At 38.8% G+C, this 27,423-nt stretch overlaps 2 protein-coding genes across 5 annotated transcripts in view; one reads left to right on the top strand and one right to left on the bottom strand.

Annotated features, from left to right (window-relative positions):
- The window catches only part of LOC121982237 (E3 ubiquitin-protein ligase RKP-like), a 30,226-nt gene extending 15,029 nt beyond the window's left edge, over positions 1-15,197 (bottom strand). For 3 of the 4 annotated variants that reach the window (XM_042535206.1, XM_042535207.1, XM_042535208.1), the window contains exons 1-6: positions 15,016-15,197; positions 13,158-14,761; positions 10,576-11,397; positions 8,121-8,281; positions 2,273-2,411; positions 2,083-2,166 (exon numbers count right to left, since the gene is read on the bottom strand). In XM_042535206.1, coding sequence (XP_042391140.1) covers positions 2,083-2,166; positions 2,273-2,411; positions 8,121-8,281; positions 10,576-11,397; positions 13,158-14,654 — 2,703 coding nt within the window. In that variant the 5' untranslated portion in view covers positions 14,655-14,761; positions 15,016-15,197. The remainder of the gene's footprint in view (positions 1-2,082; positions 2,167-2,272; positions 2,412-8,120; positions 8,282-10,575; positions 11,398-13,157; positions 14,762-15,015) is intronic. The other variant, XM_042535209.1, reaches the window with a different exon arrangement.
- LOC121980134 (proline-rich receptor-like protein kinase PERK2) lies at positions 15,144-16,341 on the top strand. Its single transcript, XM_042532099.1, has 2 exons — positions 15,144-15,195; positions 15,692-16,341. The coding sequence occupies exons 1-2, from the start codon at positions 15,144-15,146 to the stop codon at positions 16,339-16,341; spliced, it is 702 nt and encodes a 233-aa protein (XP_042388033.1).
- Positions 16,342-27,423: the final 11,082 nt, after the last annotated feature.

Raw genomic sequence — 27,423 nt, 5'->3', positions numbered from 1 at the left:
TACCTTCAGAACAAAGGTAAACCAATATCGGTCGATACATGCTTGCCGTATGAAGGTAAGCCAATAACGACCGATACATGCTTGCCGTATGAAGGTGAGTCAATATTGGTCGGGACATACCTTCAGAACAAAGGTAAACCAATATCGGTCGATACATGCTTGCCGTATGAAGGTAAGCCAATAACGACCGATACATACTCCATAGCAAAGATAGACCAATATCGGTCGAAAGGGTTAATGAATACCTCAGAAACATGTTGGATAAAATATTATTTTTTGACACGACAAAGATACAAATAGAAATCGCATGAAGAAGAACCATACATAAATATATCGAATAGAATAATTCATGATAGAGGATATATATTTTTTGGTGGGAAATATGCTTTCAGATTGTCTTGCAGGCGCTAAACGACAAAGAAGGTACATCTGGGGTACAAAAAAGATTCCTTAAAAATCATCTTCCCCAAGTACGCAGCTGATGTCATAACGAATTCTAACAAACCGGGGTCCACTTCATGACTACGGAGGTTATATGAAGTGGTATAAAAGGGGGAATCTTCTCCGTTGGCTAGGTAAGTTCAGATCCCTAATTTTCTGGCTACGGTTCATCTTCTTCATTCTTCCTTCCTTGACATCAAGCGAGATCACTAACTTGAGCGTCGGAGGGCCTAGCCAGGGATTCCCACCCCGGTCTTAGGTCACTGACGATAGTGTTGGTTGGTCTCTTGTGCGCAGGAAGCCTCGGGAGCTTGGGAGATCGACTTTCTCCTATCTGAACGGGGATTTCTTCCTACTCATCAGATTTCCTTCGGTGATTCTGGTTTTCTTCCGATCCGCTTTGGGTTTCTCGGGTCGAGATTCTACCGGCATTATTCTTCATCAGTACGGTGGGTCTTTTCTTCCAGATCTCCGTCGCGGTCAGCTTCTCAGACAGGATCAGTAAGCAATATACATGTTCATTTATTACAAATAGCTAGACTGATTACTTTAGAAATAAGAGATGGTGAGTATAGGATGTAATATAACGAGATGATTGGCTGGCAGATGATGATTATTGAAGATGAGGCTTTTAGCATATAGAATGATCTTTGGTTGATTAGCAATTATATTGATTATATCACCTTGTCCACACATTAACTACATCGGTGAGTGTGGTATTGGATGCAGCACACTCAGACTTCCATTGATAATTGTACTCAGGTTGAAGCGTACAGTTGGTACCCCTCTCTTTGCAAAATAGGGAAGTGTCAAAGTTACAACTAGAGACAGACATAACCACCCTCATTGATAAAAATTTAACAGAAAGCACTTTGATGTGAAATTGTGTTACAATCATCAACCAGGATATAAATTGTAGTTAATAACCTCAAAAGCATTTACATAATCTATTATTTTGTAATTTCATGTTTTTCCTTTCACCTGCTTTCCGCTCATTCGTCTTTTACCAATTCCCTTTTTTGCTAATCCAGGGCCACAAGAAAAGATGTTTAGGATCCTGGGGGTTGGTGTTTGACCATTTGCTAGGAGATTGCTCCAGAGTAGGAACACTTCACTTGCTTTTGCTGCGTTCAGCTTAGCAATGCAGCATAAATTTTATGTGGTCATCGTGGGAGGTTGGGGTCGTACCATGCAAATGGCCAAGGGGACCCACTTAAGGTATGAAGTGCAATGATGTCATATGATCCACGACTTCAACCCATTTTTCATTTGAACCCTAAGTTTCGACTTTCAAACCTTGTTCACAAATATGCAGTCTGGTGCCAGTATTGAACACAACCCAATTGGACTGTAGTTTCTTGTCCAATACATGTAATCTCTAATTAGGGATTGAATATGCATGAAACTTCCAGATATTTGAATCAGCAAACTTTTTTGCTGAAGAAATTGTATACATAAGATAGCTATAGACTTTCTTGTGCATGCATGAGAACTATATTGGTTTCTCAAACTATATAGGAAACACACGACATTGATTCTTAAATCTAATAGCAATAGTAATGTAGTCAGAAATTATATAACTACCAGTTAGTGTTTAATAAATTTTGAATCTAAAAAGAACTTTTCGTGTCAGATACATACAAATGAAGCAAGGCCTTGCTTGAGAAAAATAGCAGAAGCAACAAATGGAGGATCACTTTTCCGTAATGCATGAAAAGTATCAACCTGCCAAAAAACAAAACAAAAAGAAAATCAAAGAATTTTCAAGATGAACGAAAATAGAAAGAAATTTATTACCGAAGCTACAAATAGATGACAAAATAGCATTTACCAGTGACTCAAGATAAAACTCAGGAACGTAGCAAAAACAAGTATCACTATTGCTTAGAACCAAAAGCAGTTCCACAACCCACATGCATGTTGCATACATTCCTCTTTGCTTCCAGCGAGAGAATAGAGAGATACGATACCTACAGTAGTCCCGTATTCCAAACAAATTGCAGAAATTATGAAACAATAGGATGTAGGACCCATAAGGCGAGATAATAAATAGGATAAGAGAAAAAGAAAAAAGCATGCATCCACTAGCCAGTATTTAGAATAATTCATTAGCAAGGAATGTAGATACTTGAATATTGGACAATGGAACAAAAAAGGCAAACATAACAACCTATGAAAACAGTATTCATCCCTATTCTCACAACAGGGATATCATGGAAACTTACTTAGAATTCCTTAACAATCCTGATACCTCGATATTAAACCATAGAACAAATGTAAAACAAATATGAAAACCTCTGAAAACAGTATTCATAATTCAGTAATCAAAGGATAAGTGTGGAGAGGAATAGAGAATGAAAATGTTATCATATAATCACACAACAGAAATAACATGAGACCATTGACACGACCTCGCTTCGAAGGTTGAAAAATCAAAATCAGTATTAAATCGATAAATGAGTTCAGATAAACAATTGGAAATACAGCAAAAAGGCAAAGGGAAAATTATAAGAACATTTAGGAAAATATGAAAAAAAAAAAAAGATATACTTTAGACAAGATAAATATAACAATGCACTGAAAAATGCAATCCCTTAGAACCTGTCACGAGTCTATTTTCTCACATTTCTAACAGGCATTTTTAGATATACTGGATAATAATGCTCTCTAACTTGTTTTGTTAAAACATTAATATAATTTATCTAGATAAGTTTAAATCATGAGACACAAATATTTATATTTGTTTCACAGTAATATAATATATTTTAGATTATTGTTTCAATTATGATTTCATATTATATTTGATAAAGAAGGTACGATCATGATAGTCATCTTCAAAAGGCAATATTACATAATTGTAATCTAGATATATCAATCAAAAAATGTCATTAATAACACAACTAGGATTCTTGAAAAGTTCAAAATTATTTGAGTCATTAAATTTTGATAGCTCATTATATTTCTTAGAACATAATAGAAAAATTGAGAAGAAAAGCCAGTTTTTATTGGGAAAACCTGACTTACAAACAATAAGTTTTATTGTCTGGTTATGATTCCATGAGAAGTTTTTGAATTAATAAGTTTCCTTTTGATTCTCCTTTTCGAAGAGAGAATTTTTCCTTTGGGTATATGGCTTATTTTCTCTTCGAGATATTTACCCCCTTCACTTCATCAATTTCATCCCTAATTCCTAGGCAGTTCAACAATTCAATTTTGGTGTTGCATCAATTAAAAAGTCAAATCCAAAGATACTAAAAAAATAACAGAATTATAGTATTTAATATAACAAATAGCACGATAATAACTACTATTATTATTATTATTATTATTCATTAAAAGAAAATTTATTAATGTTGTATTATATTTATTGTATACCTTTAAATTTCATGAATTTGTTGTATTTCTACTAGTAATGTATCACGTGGCACACCAAAAAGCACAGCTTTAATTCACACCTCTAAGTTTTAATTCATACCTGTGTTCCAGTGGGAGCTCAGCTTCTTCTCAACACTTCAATTTCATGATCGGATTGCATATTATGAGTTGGAATTTAAGAAATAGTCCTTCAACCAACATTTCCCAATTTGAATTAAACCTTGTGTAAGTCAGTCAAAGGACTATTTCCCCTTAACAAGATCATTTTGTTATATTGCTAACTTACCATAGCATGTTATGAGTTGGCAGGAACCATCATTTTGCTGCACTGTTAACTTGCTAAATCAAGATTGAAGAGTACTTCCAATCTCTTGAATTATACGTTCCAATGATGATGTGAGTTCTCCACAGCGACAATGCTAAAGAGTACTTCTGTTATGACCATGGTATTATCCCACAATCTTCTTGCCCCTATACACCCCAACAAAATGGTATAGCAAAAAGGTAACTATTGGCATTTAGTTGAAACTACTTGTACTCTACTACTTCATATGCATGTTCATTTTTCCTTCCATGGAGATGCAATCTTCATCACATGTTATCTAATGAATTGTATGCCTTTACACTCTCGATTGGAAGATCCTTTTATGTTTCATTCTTCCCCAAGGATACAATATATTCTCTTCCCTCAACGAGTATTTAGGTGTACCTATTTCATTCATGTCATATCTCCCAGTCAAGATAAGCTATCCCCATGATTGTCAAAGTGCATAATCCTTAGTTGTTCATGTCAATAGAAGGTTTATCGTTGCTACTCTCCTCAGACACATAAACATAATCTGTGCAGACATCACCTTCTCCAAGTCAACTCTTTTTTTCATCTTATCAACCACTCAGAAATCAACGCACGACATCCTTCCTATTCTACCTCAATGTCTGTTGTCATGCCACTTGACCTGATGTCACTTGAAGTGTATGAGGGCCTCCCTATACCTACATTTGTGTCACTTGTCAAGCCTACTACTACTAAGTTCTAAGTGGTTGATTCACCTACATTAGTGGCAGCGGTTGACGTCCTAGATCTAGCCCCTGACTTGAATTTTTCAATCCTTTCCGCACATGTATTTGGAAGTGTTTTACTTTACCTCCACTTTCTCATCTCTTATTATTACTTCCTTATCACCCAGATATTCTTTCTTTTTTTTACTTGTTTATCATCACAATGGATCCTTGTGATGATAAAGTTGGCGCAACGGTAAAGTTGTTGCCATGTGACCAAAAGGTCACGGGTTCGAATCCTGGAAACAGCCTCTTGCAAAAAGCAGGGTAAGGCTGCGTACAATGGATCCTTCCCCGGGACCCCGCATGGCGGGAGCTTTGTGCACCGGGCTGCCCTTTTTTTTTTTTTATCATCACAATCCATTCCATGCAATGTCTTAGATGCCAACAATCACCAAACGGTGGCCGACAATGATCAAGAGATATGACCTCCACTCTAATAGCACTTGGAAACTAGTTATTCTTCCTCTAGAAAAATTTGCACTAGGTTCAAGAGATACGCCCTACACTCTAATATCACTTGGAAACTAGTTACTCTTCCTCTAGAAAAATTTACACTGGTTCAAGAGATACGCCCTACACTTATCACTTGGAAACTAGTTACTCTTCCCTTAGAAAAAATTTACACTAGATTGCAAGTGGGTCTTCAGAGGCAAATGTTCTAAATAGACCTGTGCACCGCTTAAGAGCTCGTCCAATAGTAGCCAAAGGATACACTGAGTTATTTTTGACTCTCCACTTCTTCCTCACAGTAGTAGTTACTTTTCAGAGGCCTATTCACTAGCTACACATGAAGAAGGCTTTCGTTTATGGCAATCTTAATAAGGAAGTCTATATGGAACAAAGTTTGTAGCACATGGGGAGATTGGCCTAGTGTTCAAGCTAAAAAATATTCTCCGAACTAAAGCAATCTCCAAGAGCTTGTATAGTTCCACCCTTCTCTACACAGAATAATCAGAAGTGCAGCGAATCACACAGTTTTAACAACAGAAATGTTTCTCTACTAGCATTGATAGACTAAAAACATGAGTGACCTTAAATATTTTCTTGGTATAGAGGCTGCCCATTCAAGAAGAGATATTTACATCTCTTAGGGAAAGTATGTACTTGACATGCATGAGAAGACTAACATGTTAAGTACCAAACTAGTTCATATTCCCATGGACCCAAATGTTAAGATGATACAAGCGGTGTCAAAAATGAACCCGGCCGGCCAACCCGACCCGAGTCAACCCAAAACCCGAGTCAACCCGAAAGATATCGGGTTCTAGTTGAGAGTTTTGGGTTCAAGTCAGATTGGGAGGTTTTTGGATTGGGTTAGAATCAGGTCGGATTCAGGTTGACCTGTATTTAGAGCTTAGTGTGTTTTTTTTGTTTGGATTAAATCAAATATTCAAATTTTATTTTAAAAATCAAGATGCTTTTATGTATATCAATATCAAGGTTAATATGATAATGATAAAGTTTTGAGATAAAAGTGAAAAATTAATGGGAAAATAGCAATAAAAAATCTTTTTTTTTAATTAGGGTTATTCGGGTTAGGTTATCCGATTCAGGTTTAGGGTTTTTAAGTTGTGTTTCGGATTAGATTCGGTTTGGAATTTTGTTTTGTAAAATCCTTGCTTTAACCTGTCCTAAACCCACCTGACCCACCAGAATTGACACTCCTAGATGATACTTTGGCAACGGAGCCACTAATTGATAAAAGTATTGAAAATTAGTGGGAAACAATTTCCGCGCATCCACAAAATCCGACGTATCATTTGCAATCAGCATACTCAATCACGTCTTAGCAACTCCATGTTCTAATTCTTCAAGAGAAACTCTAAGAATTCTACAATACCTAGTGCTCCAAAAAAGAGGTTTCTTATTCTGCAATCAAGGTCACTTACAGATTGTTGGTACACTAATGCAGATTTAGGGTACTCTGTTCTCCTAGGTGGCAATTTAATTTCTTGGGGAAAAACAGATTGTACTAGCCAGATCAAGTAGGCAGAACATAAAGCAATGGCGCTAGTATCATATAAGCTTATCTAGGTTAAAGAGTTGTTGACTAAATCAAGTAGTGACTCGATAGAGCCAATCAAACTTTTTTAAGAAAGCAGTCCATTATGCAAATAGCTTCTAATCCAATATTTCATGACAGAATAAATTGTCACTTTATCATAGAGGGTGTATTCCAATTGTATCATGCCTTCATTGGTAAGCTACAATGATCAATTAGCAAACTTGCTTACCGAACTTTTGAGAAGTCCTAGATCAACAATGCTATTAACATGTTGGGTTTCCGCAATATATTTGATCCAACTTGAGAGGGTCTATTAGACATCAAATTGTAAATAACATAATAGTCAAGTCAAGGATATCTTCGTAATATTCTATTAGGTATACTATAAGGAGAAAAAGGCAACGAGATCCTTTAAGAAATTTTTTTCCATATCAATAATCATAAACTGCAATAAACTAAATCTGTGTCCAAATCTAATTTATGATGAAAGGAAAATCAAATCTGCTCCGTTTTCCTAATCTCATTGCACAAATTGCACAATCATTAAACCACTTGAATGACTTGTAAATTTATACCTTTTAGGTTAGCTCACAGTCTCTCCAGGTTTTCACTCTACCTCACACATTGATTAGTGTCTACTTGGAGAAGCCTCCTTTCTCCTGTGTCCTCGCTGAGATCAACATTTATCCCTTTTGGTTTTCATTTTATAATGAAGAACCCAAGTGTTGGAAATAGATATCTGTAGTAGAATTGATGAGAATCAAAAGAATCCAGTTTGGATAAAAATCCAGCTAATCCATTCATTTAGTCGTTCAAAATTATTTTAGCCTTCTTGAATCAAACTGTCGCAGACCTTCAGCAAGAACCCAATTTCTTGGAGAACATTGGATTGGCTTCAGCTGACAAAGAACTACCTAGACTAATCAAAATATGCCAATATATAAACTATTCTTTCACAACTTGTTAGTTTCTTTTCAGGCGCACCATTGAACCTATTAGCAGTGTCCTCTTATATATTAAATATATAACTGAGTTTGTTCAGTTGACTAACTTGAAAACCAATTTTAAATGTGATCAGAACAAAAAAAAAAGGAGAAAATATTCATCTTCCAAATTAGAAATGCAATATGAAAGGCAATTAATATGATGAAGGTTTCAATCAAAATTGAAAGCTCGTTTAACAAACCTTAAAAAAGGAAAAAACTGCAATTTAATTAGTTCATTGGGGTCAACTTACCATGCACATTGCCTGACACAATCAACCAATTCTTCACGATAAGCATTACGAGCTTCTTTCAAACGCTTCACCTGCTCAATGCAGGATTTTTCTCTTATTTGTTTATCTGTATCATCTAAGAGAGAGATGGATTGTGATTGATGAGACATGTAATAAAATGCCTGCAATTGAAGAATTCATAACAAGATCACTTTTTGTCCTCGATAAAAACTAAAATGATAATTGTAGGAAAAGAATAATAAACTCCCACCAATTTCCTCAATTTACACATAATAAGATAAGTGGGTGCATACAAAAGGTACCTATATTTGATTTCTCAATGAAGAATCAAATAAAACAGATCTAACCCAAACCGAAAGTTTTTTTTAGGTTTGGTCTCCATAAGAAAGTTTGTTCAGAACGGTTTCTAAATTTATATAGAAAATTTCTCCAAAACATAGATGTTATTGATAATATATTAATAATCGAATATTTAGGACATGGAAAACTGACCCATGTTTGATTCAGTTTCAGGAATTTCAATCAGTTTGATTCTTGTATGATACGGTAAAGAGATAAGAGGGAAGGGCATTTCAGACATTGGACATGAATTAGATTTGGTTTAAGTGGAAGCACTGTTCACTTTAGGAGAAGGGGGGATTCGTGTTTGTCGCCGCCGCAGCCCAGTACAGGGAGGGGGTTCGTGGGGGGCAGCCACCGCCAACCTGAGCAGCAGTTTCTCCCCTTCTCGCTCCTCGCTGGCGCCGACCACCACTGCTTTCCTTTCCTCCTTGCGACTCCGACCGCAACCCTCCTTCTTCTTTCTCCTCACGGCACCGCCCGACAGACCCGGTGGACGGCGACGAGGAGCACCACCACTGCTATCACCAGCACGCGCCGCTGCCGCCAGTGCGCGCTACCGCCCCCGACAGGCACTGCTTCCGCCTCCGGCGACTACAGCTGCCGATTCCCGCGGCTTCCATCAGCATGCGCCGCTGCCGCCCTCGCGCACCCTTGCCACCTTCTCCCACAGCCACTGCCGCTGCCTCCGGAGGGTGCTGCCGCCCCCGGCGGCCATCACCGCTGCCTCATGCCGCCTCCGACGGCTATGGATGCCACTGCCGACGCCCCCAGCGGGCAGCAACATTTCTTCCAACGGCCACCGACGCCGACGCCTACAGCAGGTGTCACCTCCAGCGATAGTCGCGACCACCTCTAGTGGTTGCCGTCACTCTCTGGACAGTCGCCATCTGGCGAGCTCAGGTTTGTTTACTCCGGCCTTCGGACTAAGATGATGTTCGGCCTACGAGCCGATCTGGTTCCGGCCATCGAGCCGTGGTATTTCATTCTTCGCACCATTATTATGCTTGTGAGTTATCTGTACTATCCGGCCTGCGTGCCGCGTATCGGCCTACGAGCCGTTGTCATATCCCGGCCTACATGCCGCTTTCCGGATCAAGGCTTCACCGGATTCCGTGCTGTCACCTTCAGATCTGGTTCCTCAGCGGGTTCACATCCATCCACTCGTCAGGGCCGTGACGACTCGATTAGCAGCGCGATCAGTTCACCCATCCATCCGAGGGTGCCCCCCCCGGGGCCAGGGTACGTCATCGTACTTTTCTTGCATTTATTTCACTATTCTGTTATTAACATTCGGTTGCTTATATATTTGCGGGATTCGCCTCGAGCACCGAGGTACCAGAGACCGGGGCAACCCGGTCGATGGCTACAGGTATTATTGACCCGAGGATTCCAGGCGACTTGGTCAACACAGGAGACAGCTCACCATCCGGGTCATGGGGATGTGGTCAACCTTCCAGGCACGTCACACCGGCAGGTTCGTCTTCTCAGCTTCCCGACAGGAACATTGTAAAAAAAAGAGAGTAAAAGGTCTTGTTTTTATTCAGCTCAGACTGAAGCGAATTGACACATCACTTAGATACTACTGGAACTCTGAAATTACTCTTTTTGGTAGAAAGAGAAGTTGCCCCAGAGAACTAACTGTCTGCATTCAGTGAGCAAAAGTGCTAAAGACAAACTAAAAAACAAGCTGACAATTGAAAAGGCCAAAATATTTTGTCAACATTTGGACCAAATTTTCAAGGAATAATTGAGCTGAAGAATGAACAGGTTTTATCATTAAAGATTTATGACTCCGATGCTTAAAAATTTAAGATACCTAAGAGATTTATACTCATTTCTTCAAGTTTCTGAAAAAAAAATAATGAAAATCCTTCACTTCCTTATTCGCCCAATAAAAAAATTTGATTCCATTTAAACTTAAATCAAGAAAAAAATATTAAATAAAAGATAAAACTCTCAACTATTTTTGATTGGCTACCCAAATTACTCCATGCAATTGAAATTTGTTAAAGCAAGAAAGGTTCCACTAACATAGGAGAGCTCAACTTCCCTACTTAACCAAAAAATGAAGTCCAAATTTTTTAAGCTACCAGGAAGAGATGAATTAACTTGCCTGCCTAAAATTTGAGGCAACACCTAAATGGTACAGCAATAGCTTCGTATGGAGCAGCTCTTCCTCTCTCAATACATCTAAGGAATGTTCAATGAATGATGTTCTACTTTCTGAATACTGCAAAGATCCACATCCAGAATAGGCTTCTGATTGATTGCTTGTACTAGGCTTATCCACAATTCCAGCATCAGGGTTGCTGGAGTTCATGGCTACTACTTGTGTTGATCTCACCGGTACAGGAGAACAAAGACCTTTGAAACCTCCAGATGTGAGCATAATGCCATGTTTTGATGTTTCAACATCATTAGCAGAATTTGAACAGCAGCATGGCTTCTTCATTGTAGAATGTGTTATCCTTGTGGCATCATCATCCATGCCCCCTTCATCCCATTGTACTACTTTAGCTTTTTCCTCGCTAAATTGAGAGTTAAATAGGTGATTGGAAAAGCCACCGCCTATTCTACGAACTCCAGCACAGTTTTCATCACCAACAAAAAACAACTCAAGTGGAAACCTTCTCTTCCCAGCTCTGTGAAGAAATCCAACATCAGACTCTAGATTCAATCCAATGCCTTTCAATGAACCAGATAAACCCTCCACTTTAAAACCTTCAGATAGGAAATGTAAGATTACTGTGTACAGAGAAACAACTACTGAGTTATTTGAAACAACAGAAGTTGTCATCTTGTTCTGGATACCTCTGACCTTCAGAATGAATCCCTGTAAGAATGCTCTGAACACAGATCCAGGTAACTCCTTGGGGATTGCTGGAGGCACAAACTGAATGACCAAACTACAAAGTTCCCTGTGCTTCTCCTCAATCTGAATTTTTTTAAAAACAATGCTTTTAAGCATAATGGTTAGCGAGAATAACCAAATAAGTTTCCACAACAAGCAACAGTGAATTACCTATTTCCATCATAGTCAATTTTTCATGTAAAAGTATAGACAGTGGATAGCATTACATAAACTTAGAAAAGAGAGATCGCAAGGTAAAAACATCACAAAGATCACACCATGGATTGATGTTTTTTTTTTTTTGGAAAAGATTGCCACCAAAGTTCACAGAACTTAAAGAAGAGTTAAATGTTTGGAAAAAAATTGTAGCCTTATGGTTTTGAAACAAAATGCAATGTTTTATAGCTAATTGCCTCTATATGGCTTTGAAATAAAATACAAATATTTTATAGCCACGTAATAGAGACACATTGAAATTCAGTTATCTTTCTAGTATCATATAAAAAGCATAAAATTTAGCACTTTCTATAAAATAAAACTAAATATTTTAAATCATTTTCTCATTTTATTTTAGATTTCAAATTTTTTATTTTTAAAATTTGCAGGCAAGACTCAGCACGCATATTAAGCAACCTCCACCTGACCCAACCCACAAACCAGGGTCCCAACCCCTAATGGGCCATACTGGGCTCAGCCCAGATTAGATCATGGGTAGCCCAGCCCAATTGTCACCTCTAAATAAGACCATTACCTTTGTTTCAAACAAATATGGCAAGTGGTGTATCTAAATGGTGCAAACCGTCAACTAAAACTCTAGCACATGATTTGTAACCTAGACAAGCAAGATTCCATGGAATACATTATATCTTCTCTCACATAGTTTTGCTTACAAAAATTAGGGCAACCCAAAGTACTGTGAGTCTAAAAATTAAAATTCAGCCTAATGAAATTTCATATAACAATTTGCTGTTGGATAGTTCCACTAAGGAAACAAAAATCAGCATTGAAATAACCATCCGCATTTTAAAATAATTGTGGAATTTTGTATGAGTAGGAATATGTTTAAATGGTGCAGTTGTTCTTTGGCACGATCCAAATATGTGAATAATATCAATTAAATTTTTATTCAATATATATGCAACAATCGGCACATTCAAACAACCAGCAAACCACACATCTACATTACCACAAACGAAAGATATTAACCAAAGCCACCGACTTGATATACACATAAGCATTAATGAACAAAGCATGAAGATAATACTTTGACAATCAACAAGTATAGTTCAGTTGACTCAACAAGTTGAAAACACCATAAAAACATTTTTGTTTCTCTGACAACTGTAACTTCTTGTTTACTAGTCCTACAGAAATAGAAAATAGACTTCAAATCCCAATTTACATTACCACAAATGAAAGATATTAACCAAAGCCAATACTTGATATACACATAAGCATTAATGAACAAAGCATGAAGATGATACTTTGAAAGTCAACAAGTGTAGTTCAGTTTACTGGTCCTACGGAAATAGAAAATAGACTTCAAATCCCAATTTACATTACCACAAATGAAAGATATTAACCAAAGCCAATAACTTGATATACACAAGCATTAATGAACAAAGCATGAAATGATACTTTGAAAGTCAACAAGTGTAGTTCAGTTGACTCAACAAATTGAAAACGCCATAAAAATTAATTCTTGTTTCTCTGACAATTCTAGCTTCTTGTTTTACTGGTCCTATAGAGATAGAAAATAAATTTCAAATCCCAATGTTGAAATTAACATATCAACTTGTAGCTAAATGTAAAATTGCAAATAATTAAAAGATGGGCATGCTTACCTTATCAATAGCAGTGGACAATGCCGTCATAGTAAGCATCATGCTACTTTCACAACCCACATCCTCACATGAACCAGGCCACCAAACAGATGGAATGAGGCAATGAAGATCCTGCTTGTTTGGTCTCTTTGGTGAAAGAAACCCTTCAAATGAGAATTCAAAATCTGGTGACTTCCACCAAAGAACCATCATAGCTCTGTGTCTGAGAATATAACAGACCAGTGCTAGATATGGGTATGATCCAGAATAAGGGCACTCTGTCAGTACAAGTGGGGCCACTTTGCAACCATATGAAAGTGCCCTAATTAGATGCTGCAGCAGTGAATCAGACCCAGGAAACTCTAGAAATAATTCGAGAACCTGATCCAAACTTGCGCAATCATGAGCTTCCTGAACACCAAATATACCTAAAAAAAATGACGGAATTGCACCCCATGCAAAATATTCAAAGCTCCCTTCGCTTGAATTAACTACATCAAATAACTCCTCCATTATACCATGAGATATGGGATAAAACAGTTCTTTAAGTGGTGCAAACCTCTTTAACCTCCTCAACTTCTCAAAATATGCTGAACCAGGTTTATCTAAACATTGTACTTCCAATAATCTAGTCAAGCAACTGAGCAAATAATTAGCATAATCTCTGGAGTTTGGAGGAGCCTGGAAAGGAAGAAACCCGGAGATAGGGTATTTGAACGGACGAGCACCGAAATTCAGATCACAACATTCACCATCAGAAAGGGATATTGCAGGATAATAGCCATTCTCGGGATTCATTTTCTGTATCCTATCAAATGCAACTCCAAGAGAAACACCATTTCTGAAAAAGGAAATCTCATCATTGTCCAAGTCTATACAACAGCCAATGACATCACCCACTACCCATGATTGACCATATGACACTGGATCTTTGTTCCATTTGTTAACTCTCCTACCATCATATGCATAGGAATCATCTGAATCGCCGACACCTTTCTGATCAGTGAAGGAGCATGAAATAATAGCCCATCCAAGCTGCTGGATTCCAGAAGTTTCTAATGTCACTTCATACATCCATTTTCCCTTCCATACACAGGCATTAGCTCGGGCACTACTGAACACTGTCTGGCTCTCTACAATTAATGGATTCCTTATGGTCTTCATATCTCCGCATACACTAGAACTATCTATGACAACAGTGCTTGTAGATGAACCGCAGTTAATAATGGATAGACCATCTCTATGTCGATCAACAGCATTTTCCAGCTGAAATCTTGGAATTTGGCTCCTCGAGATTGATCTGATGAAATTGATGTCTATTAGACTAGTAGAACGGACTGACTTGTGAGGAAGATCAAATATATGCTCAAGCGTCTGCTCGACCGAATGATCACCAATGCCATCACAATAAGAAATCAACCGGGACTTTTGGGGACTACCCTTGGGTTTATTATCAGATAGTAGAACAGCCAAACCTGAGGAAATTCCTGTGAACCTAATATTACTATCTTCTTCCATGAAGGTTAGTGCTTTCCTCCCTGATTTTACCAAAATTCAATCTGCTCCAATTAAAATCGAATCCTCCTTCCATACTAGTCCATGATCATAACTGAAACAGCATTGCTCTGCCACAAAACCAAAATCAGAGGAAGAAATGAGGAAAACAACCATTTTGAAGCCGTACTTTATAAGAAAAATGTTAGGAAACAGCATTCGAACAAAAGAAACCAAATTTAGGTGTAAAATAACTCCGAAACTCGTCAATCAACCAATACGAGAAATAACTTCCTGATTCGTAAGAATTCAAAACGGACCGACAAGAGAGAAAGATCAACCAAAGACATCCGTATAAAATAGAAGAAAAGGATCGAGAGATTACGCCGTTGACGAGGACAGCCCGCGCTACGAGAAGCTCCGCCCACCAAACTGCAAAGTCGAAAGAACGCTGCTACGGCTTCAAACTCGTATCTCCCTGTTCGGGCGGCGCAGGCGAGTTAGGGCTTGTGGATGGCATGGATGGGAGAGGAGAAGACGGAGGCTGAGAAACGGGAGACAACAGGTTGAATCCACCGGCCCGCGATAAAGTACTTCTTAAACGCACCCCCAACCCTACCCACACACCAGTAACCGGTGGGGCCGGCGTCTGGTGACTGGGTAAATCGATGGTGTAGATTTATTGTATGGTTGACGTGGTTTTGAAACGGCTGGCCAATGTTAGGGAGCTGCCAGTGACGGGGGCACGGGGGGAGAAGAACCGACACGCGTCGATGGAGCCGTGGCGAGAAAGGAAGGTGACGTGGCGAGAGCCGATGGATTTAATATATTGGATTAAAAAAAATCCAATAAATAGTGGACTTGGCTGTCCCTAGAATAAGCAAATATATTAAATTTTAGTCTAAGTTAACGGGAATAGTTAGACCCCGGATCTTCTGGACCATAAATCCCTGGTCTCCTCCTGGACCACATTCCTCGGATAAAACCCTCCCTCACGCATGAAGCACGTGCACGCACAGAAAAACAAGCCCTAGCCTCTTCCTCTCGTTGCCTCCCTCCAGCGAGTCCTGTCCCCCCTCCCTCCGACGTTCCAGCCACCGGCGACCTCCCTCCCACGGCCTCCAGCAAGCCCCGTCCCCCCTCCCTCCCGCGGCGACCTCCAACGACCTCAGCGTCGCCTCACTCCAGCGAGCCCTGTCCCCCCTCCCTCCGACGGTCCAGCCCCCGGCGACCTCCCTCCCACGGCCTCCGGCGCCCGCGGCGAACTCCAGCGGTCTCAGCGTCGCCTCCCTCCCTCCCTCCAGCGCCGTCTCCAGCGCCGATCTCCAGCGCCGCCCTCCTGCACACGCCAACGCACAAAAAAAGCCCTAGCATCTTCCAACTCCAGCATCGCCTCCCTCCCTCCAGCGCCGTCTCCAGCGCCGGCCTCCCTCGTCGCCTGCGGCCTCCCTCCAGCGCCATCTCCAGCGCCCTCTCCAGTCGCCTCCCTCCCTCCAGCGCCCTCTCCAGCCTCGACCTCCAGCGCCAACTCCGCACAAAAGCCCTAGCCTCTCAACATCCAGCGCCGCCTTCAGCCAGCATCGCCGACCTCCAGCGCCGCCTCCCTTCAGCATCGCTGACCTCCAGCAACCTCCCGTCCTCCACCTCCATTCGATTCCAGCGACCTCCGTCTTTGGCACCGTGTGGACAGAGCAATTTGAAGATTATTTAAGCAATGCAAGCGGTGTTGTGCATTTGGAACGGATCTTGATCTTTGAAGATCTCTGTCAAAGGTTGGTCCTCTACATCTTCTCAAATATTCCAGTCATCTCCGTTTTTATGTCTGGATTGTTCTTAATTCTAGAATTTCGTGTTATTTGCAATTCATTTATTCTTTTCTTACATACAACCCTTTTGCTGCCTAAGCTAAGCTTCACCAATTCTTCATTTTTAACTTGCATAAAATCCTGTCAATTGAACATAACTTGGAAGGGAAAATAAAACTATTTGATTTAAGCTTGTCAAATTACCCAAATAATCCCATTTTATTGAATTCCTTGTAGAGTTATTCTATACTTTTGTTTTTGTTGTCAGAGAGGTTTGGAAGACTATTTAAGAATTTTAACCAAAAGTGTTAGATGATCTAAACTAGTCAAATTTTAAAAATAAACTTTGTAGTATTTGTTGAAGCTTTTGTAGTCCATCTTATGATCAAAATTAATATACATCTAACAATTTTGATCAAAATTGTTAGATGGATTTAAACTAATTAAAATTTTAAAATAAGCACTTTATTGTATTCCTTGAATTTTATAGAGTTTATATTTGCTTTCATTTTGGTTTTTTAGTGCTAAAACGCCATCTAACAATTTTGATTACAAATTGTTAGATGGATCTAAAATCGTTGCCTCTGGAGTCCATCTATGTTGTCATTTTTGTTCTTTAAGTCTTAGAAGGCTATTTGGTCAAAATTATTAGATGGTCTTAGATTGATTAAATTTCACAAATAAAATCTGATTTGTATTCTTTGAATTCTCTAGGGTCATTTTATGTTTTTATTTTTGTTATTCAAATATTGGGAAACTATTTAGTATATTTGGAATCATTTTATTCTCTCGTTTTTTTTTTGGTTGTCTTGAGGACCATATAATTGTCTTAACTAAACATACTAGATTAGATTGTGTTGGATCGAAAAGTGCTAGGGGGGGGTGAATAGCGCTCGTGGCTATTTCTTTTGATTCGTAAAACTATCGGAGTTAAAACACGCAACGGAATAAAGAAAAACACACAGAAAGAACAAAAGGATTTACTTCGTTCGGAACCTAGATCGACTCCTACTCGAAGGCCCGCGATCCTTGATCGCTTTCCGTGGGCAACAACTATAAGCTCGATAAGGTTTACAAATATTACAATTTACAGCTTAATTTAAACCAGAAATCTTATACCGACAACAATGGATGAAAAAGCGAAGCTCCGGGTTGTCGGTGTCAAGTCGCAGCACTTCCGGGTTGTCGATTTAGTAGCACGCAGCAATAGGATCACTTGGAATGAGTTGTGTTGAACTGTGGGTCGAAACCCTCTTATAAAGGGTGTTCAATGCGCCTTGAAAGCCATTCAAGGCGCCTCCAAGCTGCCGAGTCGCACGCGTGGATCAGCACAGACCTGGTCGAACTCTATCTGGTTCAAGGTGCCTTCAGCCTCTCCAAGGCGCCTTCAGCCTTCGGTCCAAGGCGCCTTGAGCTTCATTCAAGACGCCTCCAGTTTGCTGCGCTGGCTTTTCCTGGCTCGCACCCGGGGCGCCTCCAAGCTCCATGGAGGCGCCTCGGACACTGTTCATCCGAGGTTAACTTGTGCTCTTTTGGTCCTGCAAAAGTGTTAGTCCCAAACACATACCCTGCAAAACAAAGTTGGCACAAAACAACAGTAAACAGAATATAATGACAGTCTCCGGACTGTCCGGGTCTGACTTCGGATTTCCAACCGGAAACCCTAGGTCGACTCGACGCCTACTGTTCCCTCTACGGGGAACGCGTCCTCACCTACTCCACTCAAGAGGTTTACCTGATGCCAGTGCGATCCTCTAGATCGACTGGACTTTTGCTCGGTGCTCGATGCTTCCGGACTTTCTGCTGGACTTCCGCTTCCCGGCTGGTCCAGTCTTTCACCTGGTTCGCGACACCAGGACTTTCCACCTAGGGTTACCCCTCTAGGACTTTTGCATGAAGCACTCGACCCACCAAGACTTTCCGCATAGGGTTACCACCCCCTATGATCTAGGGTTACCACCCCTAGGGTTTTCACCTGCCTAACCACAGTTAGGACTTTCTTGAAGCACTTAGTCAAGCACGTTAGATCACAACACACCTTAACTTTGAATCCTTTGCCATTATCAAAACTCAGGTTCGATCGTCGGATGCTTCCCGCACCAACAATCTCCCCCTTTTTTATTATGACAACCCAAATTCAAAGTTAAGTTAAAACAAATGCATAAATATATCAAAAGGTTTAAGTGAGCAAGCTTAAGTACATAAATTCAAATAAAAGCATAACTTAAGCTAACACTTAAACTTTGTGAAGCTCCCCCTTAATACAGGGCTTCCTTTTACTTTTGAATTAGATAGATTTTTACTTTTTGAATTTCCTACTCTCCCCTTTTGTCATTTATCAAAAAATAAGCCAGTTGACAGCAAGTTTTAAGTTTCTAGAAGAAAACAGATTTAGTCTTTGAAAAAAAACTTGTGTATTACTTAGCTTATAATTAAGTTTTACTGAAAAAAATGTTAGTTAAAAGAGGACTTTTAAAAAGGAATATTTTTCTCTTAATTTAAAAAAAGGTTGCAAATCATTTTGATGTTTCTTTTTACATAGCAAAAAAATTTTTTGAAAGCCATGAGTTAACTTTTGCAAGTAAAGAAATATGCTTTTAATACTTTTAGCTAAGTATAGAATTAATCTTATAGGTAACTTAGCAAAAATTCATAAAGATAGCTAAGTTTGAGGGTTGCTATATGAGTCAGTTAGCTAAACCTTTTGCAAACATTGAATTTTGAAAATATAACTTAAGTGAAAAGATACTTAGCTTAATTTGAATAAAATAATATTTATTTTTGAAAAAATTAGAAGTAAGAACTTGTTAATTTTTAGAACGTAGGGGGAGTAGCTAAAAATTTAGGTTATTTATTCAGTTGGTCCTTAAGTCCAAGCATGAGTCAAGTTAAATAGTTGTTAACTTATTAATTTGTTTTGATCAGGTATCAGAGCCCTAAAGTACAAGCATGCTTAAGCTTAATATTTCCATTTCCTTCACCAACTGTCTAACCTTTAGCTACTTGCTGATTGCCTAGAGGGCAGCAGCTTTCACCTGGTTAGTCAAGTTAAGTCATTTAGTCCAGTTAGATTTGACTAAGGTTGGAAGACTTGACTTGATTACTGTTAATAAAGTATTTAACGCCCAGACTCATATTGATGTACAGAAATAAACATTCTTGAGTCCAGGCTGTACCCTATGCATCTCACGCCATTCTATGTTTTTCAAACACAAGCAAGGTATACCTAGGTGTTTGTGAGATGCTCTGGTTTAAATCTAGGGGAACAGGATTTCTAGGGTAGAGTCTAGGCTAAAACCAATTTTCGAAAATTCTAAGAAAAATGAGATTTTTAAAATTATTATTTTTCCTAGAATATTTAAGAACAATTTAAAAGTGGTTTTGAAATTATACTAAAAAAAAGTGACAAATAAGTACTAAATTAAAACATAAGTCAGCTAAACATAAGATAATCAACTCCAAGATACAACCAAAAGGTGAGTGAAATCTCCAGATCCAAAGAGTGAATGACATATCCAGACAATATAAAAAGATAGAGTCAAGCAGGTGGATCGTCAGCTGGAGGATCGGCTAGAGGCTGCTCGGGTGCCGGCTGAGGCTGTCCCTGACGCCGTATCTCGCCTCGGAGAGACGCGAACCCTGCAGCCATCTCGGATCGCATAGATCGAAGGAAGCGATGGCTATCTAGTACAGCTCGTCGCGTCTGAGAGGACTAGATCTCGAGCCGAGTGAGTCTGTCCTCGACAGAAGTGGTGCCGACGTCGAAGGACCAGCAGATGTAGAGGGTCCAGCAGAGGTGGAAGGATCTGAGAAAAAGTCCTCGGCTAAGAAGTCGTCCCACTCCTCTCCCTCACCTGGTATATCCTCGGCCTTTGGATCGATAGGGGCAGCGGCTGGCTGTGGTCGACCTGTCCAGGCTAGAACTCCATCAACGTTGACCTCAGCATGGGCTAGTCTACAGCTGCGTGACCCTAGTTCGTCGTATATGGTTAAAGGGATAACTGTTCCTCTGGTCACATCTATACCCTCGATGGTCGAAAAGATGGAAGTCAAAATATGGCAGTAGGGCATATGCACTATACAGGAAGTGACTGTACTAGATGTTGAGATGATGTTCTGGAACATGTGTAAGGCTATATCAATGTCTAACCGATGACTCAAGGCATATAGAAAGAATGAATGTGAAGATCGCATCTTCGGGACATCCTGAGATGAGATCGGCAATATGCAGGCTGTCAAGACCCTATACATGACATAGTCCTGGACTCTAAGAGAAACTGACCTGAACTCAGTCAAGCCGAGTAGTCTCTCCCCCCAAAAAAAATACGTATAGATAGTGTCTAACGTAATATGAAAGTAGGGATTGCCAAATGGCAGATCTCTACCGGGGTAGCAAAGGAAGGTACACTCTGACGCTCTAAGCCCTAAAGCGGTACGTAACAAAGTGGGGGTAAGCTGAATGTCAATGCTACCAACTCTAGAGGAATATGTTCTATCATCATCCCTTTCAAGGTTGTGATAGAACTGTGCACACAAATCATGATTTATTGCATTACTGCAATAAACCAATTTGTCCAGCTGATAGTATTCTATCATCTGGACCAATGGGTGACAAAACTGACTAAAAAAGGGCCTATTTACGTATCTAAGTTTGATAGGGTTAAATTTAAAGCTAGCAAATGTAGCCCTAAGTTGGTCAGTTGGAAATCTGAGGTCGGCTGATGGGAGTCTAGCCGGATTGGGATTGACTTGACGTCGTTTCCTATTTTCAATGTTTTTACACAAAAATTGACAAAAAAAACACAAAGATTATGTAAAAATTGACTGGGAAGTGTTTAGATTTTACCTAGGAGGCATTGCTAGGATTATAAGCACAAAGCTGATAGTATTCTATCATGATTAAACAGGTCGGCGGGAAATTTCCCGTCGCTGTTGAGGGCGCATCCCTTGTGTGGGTGGCGCCTTCGTTCAGGCGCCACGTGTGCTTTTTTTTTTTATTTAGAATTGAATTAGGTAAGTTAATTTAACTTTAGGTTAATTAAATTTTGAATATTTATTTTAAGTTAATTAATTTTTGATTTAATTTGAAAACTATTTTTAATTTGAAAAATAATTTAAAATTAAGTTTAAAAGATTTTTAAAATTTTTTTTCAAATAATTTTGAAATTAAGTTAAAAGATTTTTAAAATGATTTTTAAAATGATTTTTAAAAGTTTTTTCAAATGATTTTGAAATTAAGTTTTTAAAAAAATTTTAAAATGATTTTTAAAAGTTTTTTCAAATGATTTTGAAATTAAATTTTTAAAGATTTTTAAAATGATTTTTAAAAGATTTTTCAAATGATTTTGAAATTAAATTTTTTAAAAGATTTTTAAAATGATTTTTAAAAGTTTTTTCAAATAGTTTTGAAATTAAGTTTTTAAAAAATTTTTAAAAGTTTTTTCAAATGATTTTGAAATTAAGTTTTAAAAGATTTTTAAAATGATTTTTAAAAAAATTTTCAAATGATTTTGACATTAAGTTTTTTAAAAGATTTTTAAAATGATTTTTAAAAGTTTTTTCAAATAATTTTGAAATTAAGTTTTAAAAGATTTTAAAATGATTTTTAAAAATTTTTTTAAATCATTTTGAAATTAAGTTTTTTAAAAGATTTTAAAAATGATTTTTAAAAGTTTTTTGAAATGATTTTGAAATTAAGTTTTATTTGAAAAAAAATAATATTAATTACGAATTTAATTTGAATTAATATTCCTTAGTCATCTCACCCGATCTAAATTTTTAATCCGAGAATCCTATAATTTTTGTGAGATGAATTATGGTTCAATTTTAGGGTTTGGTTTAACTTTGTGTTAGATTCAGGTTTAGCTTTGGGTTAACAAGTAGACATTTTTTGGATAAACTTCTGGGCTATGGTGAGTCTCAAGTACATCATTAAAGTAACCATACCTTCGAGGTTTTCCAAATAGTCCTACCCATTGAACTTAGTACAAAATCTTGGTCTAACTAATTAGGATCCATTTAAGGGTAGCTTCGGTCAGTTCCACTTGGCCAAATGCACAGGTCGAAGTCATATCTTCCTAGACATGCGATGCCCAAGCTTCCCTAACGTATTATCATCCAAAAACTTCATCAGTACCGTGGGTCAAGTTAAACCTAGTTCATTTTATCTAACCTTAATTACCCTGCCGGGTAGTCTACTCTTGTTTACCCATTTCGAGTAGATTAAGTTCGGTTACCCAGTTGGGTAGTTTAGTTGGGGGTGTCAGCTATTCTGGATCCTCCTTCTATATTTTTTTTATTTGATTTAAATTGAATTTTGAATTTTAATATAATTCTGAATTTTGAATTTTGAATTTTAATTTAATTTCGAATTTTTAATTGAATTTTGAATTTTGAATTTTGAATTTTGAATTTTAATTTTAATTTTAATTTAATTTTAAATTTTTAATTGAATTTTGAATTTAATTCTGAATTTTTAATTGAATTTTGAATTTTAATTTCAAATTTTTAATAATTTTGAATTTTAATTTAATTTCGATTTTTTAATTTAATTTTGAATTTTTAATTTTAATTTAATTTTGAATTTTTATTAATATCGTTTTTCTTTTTGCTCCCCCTGGATCATAGCCTCGATATGGTCTATCGAGGTAGTGTATTTGATCATTCGGGATCCAATATTGACCAAGTCCAACTTGATTAATCAATTTGGACTTGGGGACCCATGCTTGGACTGTTTTTCTATTTGATTTTTGTACAAGAGATAAATAAGATTTGTATTTTTTTTTGTTTAAATCCTAGACCAGTTCTATTGTAAACGGCTTTTTGTGTCCCAAGAATTAGGTCAAGATTCTTGGAACCTAAAGAAAACCGTTCTAGTATTTTCTCTAGATCCTTTGACTTGAGTTTTCAGACTGGAGTTTTCTTCTTCAAGTTTTTGAACTTGTGTTGAGTTTCCAGTCTGAACTGGTTCAGTCAAAGATTTGGAGTCAGTCACTTCTTTAAGGACAGCTACTTCCTTTAGAAGTGACTTAATTCTAAGGTTCGACTTAGCTAATTTACGCAATAAATAATTGACTAAGTTATTGAGTCGAGGAATACTTACAGAGGGATCGGGCCCTTCGAAAACGAATATGGATCCGTGGCTTCGTTCGGACTCGGCCTCCGACTCGATCTCGCTCTCGGATTCGTCGATCTGGTCCCGGGCCATCAGCGCAAGTAAACTCGTCTGATCGAGTTCGTCGTCGTCGTCTTCTGAGGAAGATTCATCCCATGTCGCCTTTAAGACCTTCTTCCTTCTTTGCTTCTTTGCATCCTTTTGATTAGGACAGTTGGCCTTGATGTGCCCCTTCTGGTTGCACCTGTAACAGATCACTTCGAACTTTACCTTAGAACTTGGTTGAGCCTCCTTGGATTGGACTGCCTTCTTTAGGTCCTTCTTGTTGAAGCCTTTCTTCTTCTTGTAGAGTCTCTTCACAAGGTTCATGAGCTCAGTTGTTAGTTATTTATCTTCATCATGTCACGCCCCCGAGGAGTCCCTATCCGAAGAAATTTCGGCAGCACCTCTCCTGTACCGGTGACAATCTGAAGCTTTCTACATATCTCCATACCTCAGCCACATGCGGCTGGAATCATAACAATAAAAGAAAACAAACACCACGCAGTTAATATCAAATTCAGCCTTTGGCTGACACAACCACACAGGTTAAAGTAAAACAGCCCACTCGGCTGTACCAAAATCAAAACACAACAAAAACTGACAGAACCAAATACAACCAAACACAAAACTGCTAGCCGGCTAGGCTTACACAACCAACAACATAACACCCGGAAACAAAAACCAGGACACAATTCGAAATACAGAAATTTCATATACCAAGATAAACAACAGAAAGGCAGCGATATGTCTTCTGATGTGACGCGGGGACCAGCAGACAGGATGCTCCAAGCGACACCATAAATAATCTGGTACCTAAAAAGATAGTGTCCACGGGGGTGAGTTCAACAACTCAGCGAATACCAATAGACATGCCTAGTAAGATATATCTAACAACAATAAACATGGAATACAACTTCCTAATCATATATATAGGAAAGATGCAAAACTGAAAAATAACTGAGGAAGCTGTACTCACCAGGAACTCCTATCCTGATCTAAAGGGTCATCAATCCGATACGCAGTATGTCTCCTGTATGCATGTCAAACAAATGCATCCATCAAAATGCAGCATACAAGTGCAGCAAACACAAACTAATAAAGGCAATCAATGCATATGATGCTAATGATGCGTCCTGGTCACCCCTGACGCCAGTCAGTCCTCTCACACACAAATGGCGAGACCGAGTGGGTAGGGCTGTGACAACCGTGCACTCTGTCGTCACTGCTCCTGATGAGTGACCGAGTGGACGGGATGCTGTCGGAGTACTCCTGTCCTGTAATCCCAAATCAAAAATGGGGGAGCTCAATGCTCTCATCTCCCGGTACACGATGACGGGGAGGAAACCTCTGCCGGCTACCACGCTGAGTCACCTGACCAACGGAGCCAAACAGAGTCCACCATCTGCCGGCTACCACGCTGCTACACTAAATGCCAGCGGAGCCAAACAGAGCGGAACTGACTGCCGGCTACCACGTTGAGTCATATGACCAACGGAGCCAAAGAGCAGAACCGCCACACACCGGCATGATATACCACTAAACCATGAGTGGGGGTGTGTGCAGTACATGTAACTGGCGATGAGCTCAACCATAGTGGAGCCGACAATCGCACAGCATGCAATCATGATGCATGTCACTAAGCATAGAAAAACTGATCAACATAACCATATCCATATATATGAAATGAGTACTGTAAAATCGATGGTCACATACCAAGATCTAGAGTACACAGGTCAGATAGAATATCAAAAACCTATGTCCTGAACATAATAAGTATGAAATATCCTGACCAGCATAGAAAAATTCATATATATATAATATGGGTACCACAATATCAATAGGTCAAATCCACGGATCTAGGGTATACAGGTCCTCTATAGTATAATAACCTAGATCCTAAACATATCCCCCTTCCATAGCATATGTACCAACAATATGCACAGATCAAAGCCACAAGATCTAGGTACACGAATCATATATGATATACCAATAGAAATACACAATCCATGCATGACATAAAAACCTAAGTATCAGATAATTTGTATACACATACCAGAAACAAAAATATCGAGAGCCTAATCCTAACCTCAGTAAAATATGGTATGTCACTCTAGAAATTAAGATACTCATGGCAACAAATCACGAGATATAAGCACGGATACATCATAGGCGACAAATCTAACATGTTATGAATATCAAACAGTGACATACCAAAGGTAAACATGTTCATTGCTTGTAGTTATAAAATACTATGCATATCCAAATGACAATATCATAAAAGATAAGTCAAGAGGTACCCGCCTTATCTTAGATCGTGTTGACTGTCCTCTAATCAGAGCTCTTGTCTCGAATCGGAACCCTGAAATAAATATACAATCAACACTTAGGTTTATGGTAGATCGGATAATGTAAGCCAAAACCTCAATAAATCCAATCTAATGATCTCACCCTTTTCTTCCCAAACACATCCAACATCTGATAATCATTTTCTGTTAATATAATCCACCTTAACAATTCCTCAAATAAATGATTATTAATGAATCTAAATCTGTAACTAAACTCCAATTAAATTCACAACTGGAAATGAAATCAAATCTCCATTGCCAACAGATTAATAAATTCAAAATCAATTTAAGATTATCAACTAGATGTCTATTCGGATTCAGTTCCTTACCCAAAACAAACATCCAACTTCCTTCCTCTATGTTGGTAACTCATCCGGACTAGCTACTGGTGGAGCTACAAGGGTGGGTCGACGCAACAAATCGCTCCACATCGTACTAGCTGGAGCTATGAAGGCAGGGACATGAATCTGGTAGAGATAGGAATAGTGAACCTCCCTGATCTAAGATCCGGTGCAGAGGAAGAGGCGACAGAGTAAGTCGGAGAGAATCAACAAAGAAGAATAGGTTGAACTAACTCACCCTAGGAGTACTGAACGCCCTCCACTTCGGCGATCGAGTGGCACCGGCTTGATCCTGTCCAGTGGCGACGAATTGAAACTAGGGCAGAGGGTGCGACGGTGTCGGCATCAACAATCGGTTGGGCGAAGATGGTAGCACTAGTCTAAGTGGTACCCGCAGTCAATGGCGCCAGAGATCGGAGCGGCGTCGAGGGAAAGGGAGAGGGCAGTGGAGATAAATCGGGAGGAGGAGAAAGGTCAGGGAAGATGGAAGATCGGTTGGAGAAGGGGAGAAGTTGGTTTTCGGCGAGGGGGGGAAAAGAAGGTATCGGGAGAGGAGAATAAAAAAGAAGGGAAATAGGATTTAAATAGTTTTGAACTTAGGTTTAGGTAAATCAAAACCTAAGTTTATTCCTCAATCAACTCCCAATTAAATTGGGATATCAAAACAGGCTTTTCCAAGCCTAATAATTTATCCCTACAAACTCGTCCATACGAACTCTGAAAAATTTTCAGAAAATTTTCAAAAATTTCAGAAAATTCCCTTATTATTATTGGCCTTTTTTTCCGGTATTTTACACATCATCTGAGTCGAGTTCTTCTTCTGACTCTGGTTCAGTTCTTCGTCGTGATCTCGGTTCGCGCGCTCGACTGGTACCTGCAACCAAAGCAACCCCCTTCTCGGTTGGCTGTGCATTAGTCTACTCATGTAATTCAAACTCACAGAATAATTCATCTAACTTTATTGAAGATAAATCCTTGGAGACTTTGTAGGCATCTACCATTGATGCCCACAATGTGCTCCTCGGAAACAAGTTTAGTGCGTACCTTATGACGTCCCGATTCTCTATCTTTTGCCCGATTCCGTGGAGAGAATTGAGGATGTCTTGAATTCTTGCGTGCAATGAACTTGCCGTCTCATCTTCCTGC

This window comes from Zingiber officinale, chromosome 5A (genome assembly GCF_018446385.1).
Source record: "Zingiber officinale cultivar Zhangliang chromosome 5A, Zo_v1.1, whole genome shotgun sequence".
NCBI lineage: Eukaryota > Viridiplantae > Streptophyta > Magnoliopsida > Zingiberales > Zingiberaceae > Zingiber > Zingiber officinale.
The sequence above is the reverse complement of the archived record's forward strand: the minus strand, read 5'-3'. Positions and strand labels throughout refer to the sequence as shown.

Bases quoted from the DNA above. Each gene is read 5' to 3' on its own strand.
- LOC121980134 (XM_042532099.1), top strand. From the start codon at position 15,144: ATGGCATGGATGGGAGAGGAGAAGACGGAGGCTGAGAAACGGGAGACA. The intron at 15,196-15,691 runs GTTGAATCCACC...GCCTCCCTCCAG, and splicing joins TGAGAAACGGGAGACAACAG to CGAGTCCTGTCCCCCCTCCC.